General features: G+C 45.4%; 1 protein-coding gene and 1 non-coding gene across 5 annotated transcripts in view; one reads left to right on the forward strand and one right to left on the reverse strand.

Annotated features, from left to right (window-relative positions):
* The first annotated feature begins 385 nt into the window (after positions 1-385).
* SEC24A (SEC24 homolog A, COPII coat complex component) overlaps positions 386-15,743 on the forward strand; it is an 80,122-nt gene continuing 64,764 nt past the window's right edge. For all 4 annotated transcript variants that reach the window (XR_010157009.1, XM_527165.7, XM_009449678.5 and 1 more), the window contains exons 1-2: positions 386-1,679; positions 13,621-14,088. Coding sequence is in view for 3 of the 4 variants with exons in the window: in XM_527165.7 (XP_527165.2) it covers positions 1,583-1,679; positions 13,621-14,088 (565 nt within the window). In the remaining variant the exon portion in view is untranslated. The remainder of the gene's footprint in view (positions 1,680-13,620; positions 14,089-15,743) is intronic.
* On the reverse strand, positions 14,232-14,291 carry LOC112209323 (U7 small nuclear RNA). The gene has a single exon (XR_002944066.1). It is a non-coding gene; the product is annotated as a U7 small nuclear RNA (small nuclear RNA).

Raw genomic sequence — 15,743 nt, forward strand, 5'->3', positions numbered from 1 at the left:
AATCCCAGCTACTCGGGAGACTGAGGCAGGAGAATTGCTTGAACCCAGGAGGCGGAGGTTGCAGTGAGCGGAGATGGCGCCACTGCACTCCAGCCTGGGCAACAGACCAAGACTCCGTCTCAAAAATATATATATATATATTTTTTAAATAGAGATAAGGGGACTCTCCCTGTTGTCCAGACTGGTCTCAAACTCCTGGCCTCAAGTAATCCTTCTGTCTCAGCCTCCCAAAGTGCTTGGATTACAGGAGTGAGCCACCTTGCCCAGCCCGACACAGTGGTTTAGATCTGGCTTTTTTTTGTATGTAATATAACACTTCATAGCGGGCATTTGGTATTAAATGAATTAGGTAAGATGTACTTCACACTGAGGTTTCGAAACCGCGTGGCATGACATTTTAATCCACAGTACAAATCTGTAAAGGAGGGCTTTATCGTCAGCACAGAGCAGGAAAAACCTAAATAGAATGAAGGCAGCTAAGATGATGACTCAATCATTAATTAACTATGTTGTCTAATCACCGCAGTTTCGACCTCCCTTTGGCTTCAAAAGTCAAAAAAGTCAACTTGCAAAAAAAAAAAAAAAAAAGTCTACTTGCTCTGAAAGGAAGTTTGAGTTCTTTACCTTACTGTAAACTCTTAGAAGAGGAAACAAAACTGCCATTTAAATGTGCTAATGAACTTGAGCGTGACTATGCTGTGAATCAGCGAGTTTCAAAATTAAAATTCCTCTGAGTCCTCCAGTCAAAGACAAAGGCCTCCTTCTTGGCTTGATCACACTATTAACATGTACACATATTTAACCACCTCTTTTTAAAACCCCTTATAATTTACATCTGAAACATGAAGACGAAATGTGAATGAAATACTGCGATGAACATTAACCGCCCCAGCTCCCAGTGGTGGTACGGTCTCAACAGAGGACGATGACTTCTATGGTCTCAGGTAATCTTCACAAAACCCGAGGAGAGGAACTGTCAGTCCCACCCCACGAAAGCGGCTACTGAATCTCAGATTGCTCCACGATCCTGGCTCTGCGAGCGAGGTCACGTTCACAACGGCGGGAATTTCCGTAGCGGTGACACACGGCACTTCCGGCCGGCCGTGAGAGTCGGTGACGTGGCGGCGAGGCCGGGCACGGTCGTCGGGGTCGGGGCACCAGGAGCTGTCAGGTGGCCTCGGGGCAGCCCGGCTGGCAGAGAAGAGTTCGCCGGCGCGGCGGCGGCTGCGAGCCCGGAGCCGGAAGTGCCACGTGTCCTGATTGCGGCTGCGCGGCCGGCGGCTGACAGGCACTTCCGGCCAGGGCCTCCCTCCTTCTCTCTAGGTTTGGCTGCTGCCTTCTAGCCGGGCGTTCGCGGCCCCGCCGGCCCGACTCTCAAGCCTCAGCTCCCAGGCTAGGCTGTGGCCGCCGGTGGCCTGGGGAGAGTGCGGCGCCATGCCTCGGGCTTAATGCGCCCCCCCCTCTTCTCCCAGTCTTCAGTCTTAAGTCGTTAGCCTCCTCCCTCCGCTTTCAGCAGTGGTCTTTCAGCTCTCTTCTTGTGCGCTGTTGTCGACCCCGACCAGCCCCTTCCAACCCAGTCATCATGTCCCAGCCGGGAATACCGGCCTCCGGCGGCGCCCCAGCCAGCCTCCAGGCCCAGAACGGAGCCGCCTTGGCCTCGGGGTCTCCCTACACCAACGGTGAGTGCTGTCCGGGGGGAGGGCGCAGCCTGGCCAGGGCTGACTGACCTTTGCGTGCCACTGCTGCTTGAGGCGACATAGATAGAGAGAGTGATCTCCTTACCGGGTTCTGGCGCGGATGGTGGTGGGCGGCTGGGCCAGGGGACCACGGCAGTTGTGCACCTGTAGCCCCAGGCTCGTCTCAGTCTTTCACATTTATTTATTTAGTCGGTCACCAAAACAGTAAATGAGCACCTGCTGTATGCAACGCCCTGGGTGAAACACGGGTGAGAAAATGCCTCAAAACTCGAATATAAGGATCATAGTGTTTGTGTGCCTTCGCCTTCCTTGCCACCTCACCCCAGTCTCCTAGAGAGCAGGATTTGGGGTCTGATTCTTCTGGGTTCCGCAGGCCCTGAAGTGGGGTGGGGGTCGTACTCAGTCTGAGTTTCTGGAGATGAATGCATGCTTTTGGGACACCCCTTTAGGGCCTACTCATCTCTCCCAGAACCTTCCCAGAATTGTACCTACAACAGCTGTTCAATGTTTCAGCTGTGGAAAAACCAAATAGAAGGGAGGATCTCCTGGTTGACTTCTAGATGTCTGGACAGCATTTGGAAAGTGGGTGGACACAACTCTCTGAATCTCTGACAAGAGTCTACATGTACATTATAGTTTGTCATTTGATGTGAGAATGTCTTATAATTTTATACCTCTTCTAGGATTCCTTAAATCGTCCTACATTGTGATTTGCTAAGATTATTTCAGTTGTTACAATAGACAAAGACTTTCTGCCGACAGATTGCCTACTTACCAATTTACTTACAAATCTTTAGTTTACAGAAATAAGACTAGTAGAATAATGCTAAAGAACTTAAGTTGCCCATTAGAGTCTAAGAGTTCTGTGAAGTTGGAGAATACAGACAGTGACTAAAATCTCTAATTTACATTGTTTTTAGAGAAGACCGCCGTTTTCTTTACAAAGATGGCTCTAAAAGACTTTTAAAAATGTCTTGTGAGTAGGCAACTATGTGGGCAGAAGAAAGAATAAGTGGAGGAAAGCCACTGAAAGGGTACTGAGTTAACCATTCTTTCTCAAAATTATGGTAACAGATTATGTACACTACATTTTATTCTAGAATATTTAGTAACATTTACACTGAGGATGAGAAAAAATGTTACATGGCTATGGATTTTTCTTATAATCTATAAATTGCAGTTTTACATTAACTTTAAATGACAAATCCTCAAATGTGCTTCAACATTTATATATGAGTGTAGTTGTCATAATATTGAAATGTTAAAGGGATTTGACCACTGTGGTATGCTGTATTAGAGATACTGTCACTATGTTGATTTGATACAGTCCAACAGACATTTGTTCCACATCTTTTTTTTTTTTTTTTTTTTGAGATGGAGTCTTGTTCTGTTGCCCAGGCTGGAGTGCAGTGGTGGTGATCTTGGCTCACTGCAACCTCTGATTCCTGGGTTCAAGCAATTCTCCTGCCTCCTTAACCTTCCAAAGTGCTGTAATTACAGGCCTGAGCCACGGTACCCAGACCTCTTTTTTAAAATATAATTTTCATAGTCTTTTTATAAGTTCCATTTCTACAGGGTTTTTTGTTTGTTTGTTTTTTGAGACGGAGTTTTGCTTTTGTCTCCCAGGCTGGAGTGCAATGGCGCTATCTTGGCTCACTGCAACCTCCTCCTCCCAGGTTCAAGCAATTCTCCTGCCTCAGCCTCTGAAGTAGCTGGGATTATAGGCACGTGTCACCACACCCAGCTAATTTTTATATTTTTAGTAGAGATAGGGTTTCACCATGCTGGTCAGGCTGATGTCAAACTCCTGACCTCTAGTGATCCACCCACCTTGGTCTCCCAAAGTGCTGGGATTACAGGCATGAGCCACTGTGCCTGGCCTCTACAGGTTTTTTGTATTTTGCCTTTTTTTTTTTTTTTTGAGACAGGATCTTACTTAAACTGTCCCTCAAGCTGGAGTGCAGTGGCAGGATCACAACTCACTGTCACTCCTGGGCTCAAGCAATCCTCACGCCTCAGCCTCCCCAGTAGCTAGAACTACAGGTGCATACCACCAGGCCCCATTTTTTATATAAGTATATAATATATATATATAATGTATATATTTTATTATTATTTTTTGAGTCAGAGTTTCACTCTGTTGCCCAGGCTGGAGTACAATGGCTCGATCTCAGCTCACTGCAGCCTCCATGTCTCAGGTTCAAGTGATTCTCGTGCCTCAGCCTCCCGAGTAGCTGGGATTACAGGCATGTGCCACCACAACCGGCTAATTTTTGTATTTTTAGTAGAGATGGGGTTTCACCATGTTGGCCAGGCTGGTCTTGAACTCCAAACCTCATAATGATCCGCCCACCCTGGCATCCCAAAGTGCTGGGATTACAGGCATGAGCCACCACGCCCGGCCTAATGTAAAGATATATGTATATTATATATATAATGTTTTATATATATTTTGTAGAGATGAGTCTCTCTATGTTGCCTAGGCTGGTCTGAAATTCCTGGCCTCAAGTGATCCTCCTGACTCAGCCTTCCAAAGTGCTGGGATTAGAGGCATGAGCTACCAAGCCTAGCCTGGGTTGTTTTATTGTTCCTCCTGCTAATAATACAGAGAGTAGGGATATGGTATCAAGTTGGAGAACAGGATATTTTTCAAGAAGGTGAGAAAACGTTTCAATGCTGGGATCTAGTTTTGCTTAACTATTCCAAAGCAGTAGTTGATGCTTGCATATTCTGTTGAAAACTCTTTTTTTTTTTTTGATGGAGTTTCACTTTTGTTGCCCAGGCAGAGTGCAATGGCTCATTGCAACCTCTGCCTCCCAGGTTCAAGCAATTCTCCTGCCTCAGCCTCCTGAGCAACTGGGATTACAGGTGCATGCCACCACACCCGGCTAATTTTTGTATTTTTAGTAGAGACAGGGTTTCATCACATTGGTCAGGCTGGTCTCAAACTCCTGACCTCAGGTGATCCGCCCGCCTCGGCCTCCCAAAGTGCTGGGATTACAGGCGTGAGCCACCGCGCCCGGCCGTAAAGTCTTAAGTATTTAATGAAGTTTGCTTAAATTACATGTTACAGTATAATTAGATCTTCAGTTTGCTTTTGTTTTTTGTTTTTGAGATAGTCTTGCTCTATTGCCCAGGCTGGAGTGCAGTGGCGTGATCTTGGCTCACTGCAACCTCCGTCTCCTGGGTTCAAGCAATTCTGCCTCAGCCTCCTGAGCAACTGGGACTACAGGCATGCGCCACTATGTCCAGCTAATTTTTGTATATTTAGTAGAGACGGGGTTTCGCCACGTTGCCCAGGCTGGTCTCGAACTCCCGAGCTCAGGTGATCCACCCACCTCGGCCTACTAAAGTGCTGGGATTACAGGCGTGAGCCACTGTGCCTGGCCAGTTTGGTGTTTTTTGTTTTTGAGACGGAGTCTTGCTGTGTCGCCAGGCTGGAGTGCAGTGGTGCGATCTCAGCTCACTGCAACCTCCACCTCCCAGGTTCAAGCGATTCTCCTGCCTCAGCTTCCCGAGTAGCTGGGGTTACAGGCACCTGTAGCACATGCCACCATGCCTGGCTGATTTTGTATTTTGTTTGTTTGTTTTGTTTTTGTTTTTGTTTTTTTGAGACGGAGTCTCACTCTGTCACCCATGCTGGAGTGCAGTGGTGCGATCTCGGCTCACTGCAAGCTCCGCCTCCCGGGTTCATGCCATTCTCTTGCCTCAGCCTCCCGAGTGGCTGGGACAATAGGTGCCCGCCACCACACCTGGCTAATTTTTTGTATTTTTTTTTTGTTAGTAGAGACAGCGTTTCACCATGTTAGCTAGGATGATCTCCATCTCCTGACCTTGTGATCTACCCGCCTCTGCCTCCCAAAGTGCTGGGATTACAGTTATGAGCCACCGCGCTCGGCCTAATTTTTGTATTTTTAGTGGAGACGGGGTTTCACCATGTTGGCCAGGATGGCCTCTATCTGCTGACCTCATGATCCTCCTGCCTCAGCCTCCCAAAGTGCTGGGATTACAGGTGTGAGCCACCATACCCGTTCCAGTTTCGTTTGTTTGTTTGTTTTTTAAAGAGCCTGGGTCTTGCTCTGTCACCCAGGTTGAAGTGTAGTCACTTGATCATGGCTCACTGCAGCCTCGAACCTCCTGGCTGAAGTGATCCTCCCACCTCAGCCTCCTGTGAAGCTAGGACTACAGGCACATGCCCTGAAACCTGGCTAACTAAACAGTTTTTTTTAGAAAACAGAGCTGCACTCTGTTGCCCAGGATGGTCTTGAACTCCTGGACTCAAGTAATCCTCCTGCCTTGGCCTCCCAAAGAGCTAGGATTACAGGCATGAGCCACAACATCTAGCACAGATATTTTTTATATTATAGTCAAAAGACCTCACCAGGTGTGGTGGCTCACACCTGTAATGTCAGCACTTTGGGAGGCCGAGGCGCTAGGATTGTTTTAGCCCAAGAATTCAAGACCACCCTCGGCAACATAGTGAGACCCTGTCTCTACAAAGATTTTTAAAAAAATAGGCATGGTGCGGGCCCAGTAGTCCCAGCTACTGGGGAGGCTGAGACAGGAAGATCACTTGACCCCAGGAGGTCAAGACTGCAGTGAGCTACAATTGCACAACTGCACTGCAACCTGGGTGACACGGCAGTATCTTGTCTCAAAAATAAATAAATAGGCCAGGTGCAGTGGCTCACACCTGTAATCCCAGCACTTTGGGAGGCCAAGGCAGGAGGGCTGCTTGAGCCTAGGAGTTCAGACCAGGGTAGGCAACATAGGAAGACCCCATATCTATAAAAAAGTAAGAAAAATTAGTCCAGTATAGTGGTGCCAGCCTGTGGTCCCAGCTACTCAGGAGGCTGAGGTAGGAGGATCACCTGTGTCCAGGAGGTTAAGGCGGCAATGAGCCATGATCATGCCACTACCCTCTAGCCTGGGCAACAGAGTGAGAACCTGTCACAAAAATAAATACATTAATAAAAAACAAAAGACCTAACAGTAGCCTTTTTCAAAAAAAAAAAAATATATATATATATATTTGAGACGGAGTCTCACTCTGTCACCCAGGCTGGAGTGCAGCGGTGCAGATCTTGGCTCACTGCAGCCTCTGCCTCCTGGGTTCAAGTGATTCTCCTGCCTCAGCCTCCCGAGTAGCTGGGACTACAGGCGTGCACCACCATGCTCAGCTAATTTTTGTATATTTAGTAGAGATGGGGTTTCACCATGTTGGACAGGGTGATCTCAATTTCCTGACCTCGTGATCTGCCTGCCTTGGCCTCCCAAAGTGCTGGGATTACAGGCGTGAGCCACTGCGCCCGGCTGAGAGGTTTTTCTAAGTCTTTGTGTATACATATTTCCTTTGCAAAAATTGATAGCAGACTACAAGACCTTAAACTAATGGATCTTAATCTGATTATCATGTATTAACGCTAAAGGCAAATAATGGCTCCCACCATTAATTAGTGCCTTTATTGACTGAATCAACTTGCAAAGCCAGTTAGAAACTGCAGTTTTGTTTTGTTTTGTTTTGGTTTTTCAGAAATGGTCTCACTTTGTCCCCCAGGCTAGAGTACAGTGGTGCAGTCTTGGCTCACTGCAGCCTTAACCTCCATGGTTCAAGCAATCCTCCTGCTTCAGTCCCTGAAGTAGCTGGGATTACAGGTGTGCGTCACCATGCTTGTCTAATTTTTTTGTGTCTTTAGTAGAGATGGGTTTCACCATTTGGCCAGGCTGGTCTTGAACTCCTGACCTCGTGATCCTCCCACCTTGGCCTCCCAAAGTGCTGGGATTACAGGTGTGAACCACTGCGCCTGGCCCAGGCTTTCCTAAAGAAACTTACAGCTTTTTGGCCAGGCTGGTCTCAAAATCCTGACCTCAGGTGATCTGCCCGCCTGAGCCAAAGTGCTGAGATTACAGGTGTGAGCCACCGCACCCGGCCACATGAGATTTTTTACTAATGCAGATTCTGGGATCCTTTTGAATCCTATGAAATAGGATTTTACAAAGGTGGGACCTGGGATCTCAATTTGTACCATTATTATAGCAGGTTCCTCTGATTCTGAAGCTGCTGGTTGGGTGGGAAGCACTCATCTGCATTCATTCTTGCCTCTAACTTTCTAATTTAGCTTCTTTACCCATACATCCCAAAATTGTCCTTAATAAGGCCACAAGGCTGGGCGTGGTGGCTCATGCCTGTAATCCCAGCACTTTGGGAGGCCAAGGTGGGTGGATCACAAGGTCCGGAGTTCAAGACCAGCCTGGCCAACATGGTGAAACCTTGTCTCTACTAAAAATACAAAAATTAGCCGGGTGTGGCGGTGTGCGCCTGTAATCCCAGCTACTCAGGAGGCCTCAGCCTCCTGAGTGATTCTCAGCAGGAGAATCACTTGAACCCGAGAGGTGGAGGTTGCAGTGAGCCGAGATCATGACATTGCACTGCAGCCTGGGCGACAGAGCAAGAATTCATCTCAAAATAAATAAATAAATAAGGCCACAAATGGCTTCCTGGTTATTAAATAGAAAAATATTTTTCAGTTCTCATTTTCCGAGCTGCATTTGATACCTTTGGCTGTTATTTTGTTTTTACAACAATTGCTTTCTTTGGTTTCTAGGATATCACCAGAAGGGTAGTCATGGTTTTCTTTCTTTTTTTTGGTTGCTATTTCTCAACAGCAGTATTCTCAATATTTCTTCCATTTCTGATTGTTTTTTTCTCTCTCCTCCTTAAATATTGGTGTTCTTCAAGATGACCTATTTTTCTTACTCTTATATACTCCCTGGGTGTCTTTAATTCCCATGGTTTTAAATCTTATGCATAGATCAGTGACTCCCATAATTATATCTTAAGGTGAAATCTGTCACTTTGGCTGCAGATAAATATCTTTTTTTTTTTTTTTTTAAGACAGAGTCTTGCTCTGTTGCCCAGGCTGGAGTGAGGTGGCACGATCTTGGCTCACTGCAACCTTTGCCTCCTGGGTTCAAGCGATTCTCCTTTCTCAGCCTCCGGAGTAGCTGGGACCACCGGCACGTGCCACCACACCCGGCAAATTTTTTGTATTTTTAGAAGAGATGGGGTTTCACCGTCTTAGTCAGGATGGTGTTGCTCTCCTGACCTCATGATCTGCCCGCCTTGACCTCCCAAAGTGCTGGGATTACAGGCCTGAGCCACCGCGCCCAGCGCAGATAAATATCTTTATACTGGACATCTCCACTTAGATTTCTTGGTGGCACCTGAAAATTAGTGTGTTTAAAATAACTCTTCGGTCTCTCTTCCCTTTGCCATTCCCCACCTTTGTTTTTTTGAGACAGAGTCTTGCTCTGTCAACCAGGCTGGAGTGCAGTGGCACAATATCCGCTCATTGCAACCTCCGCCTCCCAGGTTCAAGCAATTCTCCTGCCTCAGCCTCTGAGTAGCTGGGACTATAGGCGTGTGCCACCTTGCCCGGCTAATTTTTGTATTTTTAGTAGAGACGGGGTTTCACCGTGTTGGTCAGGCTGGTCTCGAACTTCTGACTTCAGGTGATCCACCCACCTCGGCCTCCCAAAGTGTTGGGATTACAGGCATGAGCCACTGCACCCGACTTTTTTTTTTTTTTTTTTTTTAAAGACAGCTCTCATTCTGTCGCCCTGGCCGGAATGCAATGATGCAATGATAGCTCACTGCAGCCTTGAACTCCTGGGCTCAAGTAATCCTTGATCCTTGATCAAGTGGGTGGAGTGGCTCATGCTTGTAATCTTAGTACTTTGGGAGGCCGAGTCAAGAAGATCCCTTGAGCCCAGGAGTTCGAGACCAGCCTGGACAACTTAGGAAGACCCCATCTCTACAAAAAAATTTAAAAATTAGCCAGGCATAATGGTGCACGCCTGTAGGCCCAGCTACTCAAGAGGGGAGGTGGGAGGATCGCTTGAGCTTGGGAGGTCGAGGCTGCAGTGAGCTGTGACACTTCAGCCTGGGTGGCAGAGCGAGACCTCATTTCTGAAACACACACACACACACACACACGCACACACACAACCAAAACTTATATTTTGTAGAGATAGGGACTTGCTATTGCCCAGGCTGGTCTCAAACTCCTGGCCTCAAGTGATCCTCCCACCTTGACTTTCTAAAGTGCTGGGATTGCAGGCATGAGCCACCGTGCCTGGCCTACATTTCTATTCTTTTTCTCTTTCTGTTCAAATGAATAAACACGGCCATCCACCAGGTTGCTCAGGTCAGAAACCTAGGAGTCATCCTAGATTTTTTCCTCTCTTCATCACCCATATTCAATTCCACATAAAATCCCATGAATGCTGTTTCCTCAAATGAGTTTTTAAAAATTTGAGTAATGTATAGATACTAAATATTTCTCTGCCGTCCCAATGTTAAATTATTTATTTATTTATTTTACTTCTGACACAGGTTCTCACTCTGTTGCCCAGGCTAGAGTGCAGGGGCATGATCACAGCCCACTGCAGGCTTGATCTCTTGGGTTCAAGTGATCCTCCCGCCTCAGCCTCCCAAGTAGCTGGGAATATAGGCACGTGCCACCACAACTGGCTAATTATTTATTTTTTTGTAGAGACGAGGTCTCACTATATTACCCAGGTTGTTCTTGAACTCCTGAGGTCAAGCCGTGCTCCCACCTTGGCTTTTCAAAGTGCTCGGATTACAAGATCAAGCCAACATGCCTGGCAAAAATTATTTTTATTAAATGTGTATATGCAAACACAAAACTAGATGTAAACTTCATAGGCTTATAGCTATTGTACTATTGTAAAACCAAACATTAAAAATATCAACATATGGCTGGGCGTGGTGGCTCACGCCTGTAATCCCAGCACTTTGGGAGGCTGAGGTGGCCAGATCACTTGAGGTCAGAAGTTCGAGAACAGCCTGGCCAACATGGTGAAATCCCGTCTCTACTAAAAATACAAAATTAGCCAGGCGTGGTGGTGCACACCTGTAATCCCAGCTACTCGAGAGGCTGAATGAGGCAGGAGAATCGCCTGAACCCAGGAGGCGGAGGTTGCAGTGAGCCGAGATCGCACCACTGCACTTTAGCTTGGGCAACAGAGCAAGACTCTGTCTCAAAAAAAAATCAAAAGCAATATAATTCAATTTTAAAACATTAAACAATATGCTACATTTTGTTTGAAACCACAGTTGATTTGATTGTTTTAATTTTGAATATGTTGGAACATTACTTGGGTGACTATCATGCTCACTTTTTCCTTTTTGTTTTTGAGACACGTTCTCACTCTGTAGCCCAGGGTGGAATGCTTGATTATAGCTCACTGAAGTCAAACTCCTGGGCTCAAGCAGTCCTCTTGCCTCAGCCTCCTGAGAAGCTAGATCTACAGGCATGTGCCACAACTCCTGGCTAATTTTTTAATTTTTAATTTTTTTGTGTGGAAATGGAGTCTCGCTATGTTGCCCAGGCTGGTCTCCTACTCCTGAGCTCAAGTAGTTCTGCTTTGGCCTCCCAGTGTGATGGGATTACAGGCATGAGCCACCATGCCCAACCTCTACACGATTTTAATAGGGGAAGAATGGGGTGGGGGAGAGGACATTTACTGGAAAACAGACGACTTATAGGAAGGATAAATGGGCTTTTAGAATAGATATGATAGTTTTGTGATGATATCTGTTTAGGTGTGGTGTGGAAATTTCTCATCTCAGGTCATGAGTCAGATTGACATCTTTCCTGGTTGCCCCTGGGAAGTAGATTATGACAATTGAGTTCTTTTGGAAGGCTCTGTTTTAGGCAGATAAGAGATTTTAGGAACTCAAATGCCTTCTGCTTAAAATAATTTTTATGCCATAGTAGCGTATTCTGGACCCCTTCACAATCACTAACCCATTTTTATTTATTTATTTATTTATTTATTTATTTATTTATTTATATATTGAGATGGAATCTTGCTCTGTCACCCAGGCTGGAGTGCAGTGGCGCGATGTCGGCTCACTGCAAGCTCTGCCTCCTGGGTTCACGCCATTCTCCTGCCTCAGCCTCCCGAGTAGCTGGGACTACAGGCACCCGCCACCACGCTCCACTAATTTTTTTGTATTTTTAGTAGAGATGGGGTTTCACCGTGTTAGCCAGGATGGTCTTGATCTCCTGACCTCGTGATCCGCCCGCCTTGGCCTCCCAAAGTGCTGGGATTACAGGCGTGAGCCACCGCGCCCGGCTTCACTGACCCATTATTTTGATGGGCTACTTAGTAATGACTTCAGAATTTAAAAAAATTATCCATTTAGTGAAGGTGTCATTATATATTTATTACTACACTTTTTGTGAACTACTTGTAATTGATCCATATATGATTTTCACATAGTGGGGAGGGACGTCAGAAAAAAAAATTTTCATGTAATAGTTACTCACAATAGGTCTATGATGGTGACTACCACAAAACAAGTTCTTTTGTATCTGTCTTCCTGCCAGTTGGCCTTATGACCTCATATTCTTTTTTTTTTTTTTTTTTTTTTTTGAGACAGGATACAGGGTCTCACTTTGTCACAGAGGCTGGAGTGCAGTGGCGTGAACGCAGCTCCCTGCAGCCTTAACCTCCTGTGCTCAGTGATCCTCCTGCCTCAGCCCCAAGTAGCTGGGACTTACAGGCAGGCGCCACCACGCCCAACTATTTCTTATATTTTTTATAGAGACGAGGTCTTACTATTATGTCCAGGCTGGTCTCGAACTCCTGAGCTCAAGCTATCTGCCCGCCTTGGCCTCCCAAAGTGTTGGGATTATATGTGTGAGGCACCATGCCCAGCATGTTTTCATCTTTATTGACCTGTCAAATTTTTGCTTATTTTGTACATTTTGATGGTATTTGGCTTTCACTTGGCTGCACCTGGCTTGAAGGCACCTCTTTAGCGTATTAGCTTGTGATAAGATTGTAAATACAACCTGTTTGCTCACGCCTGTAATCCTAGCGCTTATAGAGGCTGAGGCAGGAGGATTACTTGAGCTCAGGAATTTGAGACCAGCCTGGGCAACATAGTGAGTCTCTGTCTCTACAAAAAAAAAAAAAAAAAAAAAAAATTAGGCCGGCGTGGTGGCGCATGCCTGTAGTCCCAGCTTCTCAGGAGGCTTAGATGGGAGGATCACTTGAGCCCAGGAGGTCAGAGCTACAGTGAGCCATGATTGTGCCACTGTACTCCAGCTTGGATGACAGAGTAAAGTGCTGTCTCAATCAATCAATCAATCCATAAATAAGTAAATAAAATTGTAATACAAATATGAAACTAGGCCAGGACATCTTGTGGCAACATTGGGCTGTGAGATGGCCTATTTTTATCCAAGTGACCCAACATATGCTTATATATTATTTTTTTTACAAATGTTTTCATTTATTGAGACATCTCTGTATTCCCTCTGTTACTTGCTACTGTTTAGTCCATCTTTTTTTTTTTTTTTTGTCACCCAGGCTGGAGTGCAATGGTGTGACCTTGGCTCACTGCAGCCTTGACCTCCTGGGTTCAAGTAATCCTCCTGCCTCAGCCCCCCAAGTAGCTAAGACTACAGGCACATACCATCAAGGCTGGCTACTTTTTGTTTTTTTTATAGGCATGGGGTTTCACCATGTTGCCCAGACTGGTCTTGAACTCCTGGGCTCAAGCTATCCACCTCCCTTGGCCTCCCAAAGTGCTGGGATTACAGATGTGAGCCACTGCACTGGCCTTCATTGTGGTTTTGATTTACATTTCTGTTATGACTAATGATGTTTGTATTTCTCTAATGACTGATGATGTTGAATGTTTTGGCATGTGCTTATTAGCTATCTTCTTTGGAAGTATATTTGAATGTCTATTTTAGTCCTTTGCTTATTTTTTAATTGAGTTATGTGTTTTTATTGCTGACTGTAAGAATATATGTTTTACTTTATTTCTTAAAGTATTGCTATATTCGTTGGTAAGACTAATTTTTCCTCCTTTTATTGGAAGGTCCTGTCCAAAATGCATTGCTGTCTTCACAAGAGTCAGTGAGCCAAGGACACAATTTCCAGCTTCCAGGATCCTACCCTCATCCAATACCAGCAAAGACTTTGAATCCAGTCTCTGGACAGTCTAACTATGGTGGTTCTCAGGGATCTGGGCAGACTCTTAATAGACCACCTGTGGCCTCTAATCCAGTGACACCTTTGCTTCATAGTGGTCCTGCTCCCCGAATGCCATTACCTGCTTCTCAGAACCCATCTACTACACCAATGCCTTCTAGTAGCTTTCTTCCTGAAGCCAACCTGCCACCACCTTTGAATTGGCAATATAACTATCCATCCACAGCCTCACAAACAAACCATTGTCCTCGTGCATCATCCCAACCAACTGTATCTGGAAATACAAGTTTAACCACAAATCATCAATATGTTTCTTCTGGATATCCTTCACTTCAAGATAGCTTCATAAAGTCAGGTAGTATTCTTATAGAAGTGCTTAAAATGTAGAAATGTGAAACTTTTGCTTATTTAGATGTTTGAAATAATACTTGAAACCTGAAAACCATATGGAAAATGTGACTTTTAAAATTATTAGTAGTTTTTTGTTGTTTTTTGTTTTTCGGCTTTCCAGCAAAAACCAGAAAGCCTGCTAGACAAATTAAGTAAGCTATAACACTCATTAGTAGTTTTTTTTTTTCATTCTTTTTTCTCTTTTTTTTTTTTTGAGATGGGGTCTTGCTCTGTCACCCAGGCTGGAAAGCAGTGGCACAATCTCAGCTCACTGCAACCTCTGCCTCCCGGGTTCAAGCAATTTTCCTGCCTCAGCCTCCAGAGTAGCTGGGATTATGGGGATTACAGGCACGTGCCACTGCACCCAGCTAACTTTTTGTATTTTTAGTAGAGATGGGGTTTCACCATATTGGCCAGGCTGGTCTTGAACTCCCGACCTCAGGTAATCCGCCCACCTCAGCCTCCCAAAGTGCGAGGATTACAGGCGTGAGCCACCACACCTGGCCACATTTATTTATTTTATTTATTTATTATTTATTTATTTTTTTGAGACGGAGTCTCGCTCTGTCGCCCAGGCTGGAGTGCAGTGGCGTGATCTTGGCTCACTGCAAGCTCTGCCTCCCGGGTTCACGCCATTCTCCTGCCTCAGCCTCCCGAGTAGCTGGGACTACAGGTGCCCGCCACCACGCCCGGCTAATTTTTTGTATTTTTAGTAGAGACGGGGTTTCACCGTGTTAGCCAGGATGGTCTCGATCTCCTGACCTCGTGATCTGCCCGCCTTGACCTCCCAAAGTGCTGTGATTACAGGTGTGAGCCAGTATTTCTTTGAAAAGCATTTAAAATTCTGTATTGGGATCTGCAGGTTGATACTTCTCAGCAGACAGCCTCAAGTTTATGAAATAGTGTAGGCTTCCAAGTGAAATAGTAATATCAATAGTTACCTTTTTAACCTCATGTATGTTTATATGGCATATACTCCATCAGGCTTGTAAATTGTTAATGGCTGAAACTTTATTTTTCCAAGCCTTTGATCAGACATTGGCCCTGGTGAATGCATTTTGGCCTTGTAAAGATTAAAGCTTCTTCTAGAAACTTAAGTTTCTTTGTGGAAATCTTCTGACCTGCAATTAGTAAAGCTAAAATCCTTCATGTTACTTTTGTTCTAATTCATTTGATACCATGAGTGAGCATCAATCACTTGAAATGAATGAATATGGTGGCACACATCAATCACTTGAATGAATGAATGTGTGGTCCCAGCTACTCGGGGGGCTGAGGTGGGAGAATTGCTTGAGCTCCAGCAGTTGAGGCTGCAGTGAGCTGTGATTGTGCCACTGCACTCCGGCCTAGGTGACAGAGTGAGACTTGGTCTAAAAAAAAAATTTAAGTGTTAAAAAAAATGTTATCTATATTATTTTCCAGGCTCTATCAAACTTTTATATCATTATCTGTTTTTCTGTTTTGCTTTTTATTTTTTAGAGATAGGCTGTCTCTCTGTTTCCCAAGCTGGAGTGCAGTGGTGCAATCCTAGTGTCATCAAACTCCTGGGCTCAAGCTATCCTCCCGCCTCACCTCCCTGAGTAGGCGTGCCACAGTGCCTGGCTAATCTTTTGTTCTTTA

The sequence above is a fragment of the Pan troglodytes genome, chromosome 4, assembly GCF_028858775.2.
Source record: "Pan troglodytes isolate AG18354 chromosome 4, NHGRI_mPanTro3-v2.0_pri, whole genome shotgun sequence".
In the NCBI taxonomy this organism is placed as follows: domain Eukaryota; kingdom Metazoa; phylum Chordata; class Mammalia; order Primates; family Hominidae; genus Pan; species Pan troglodytes.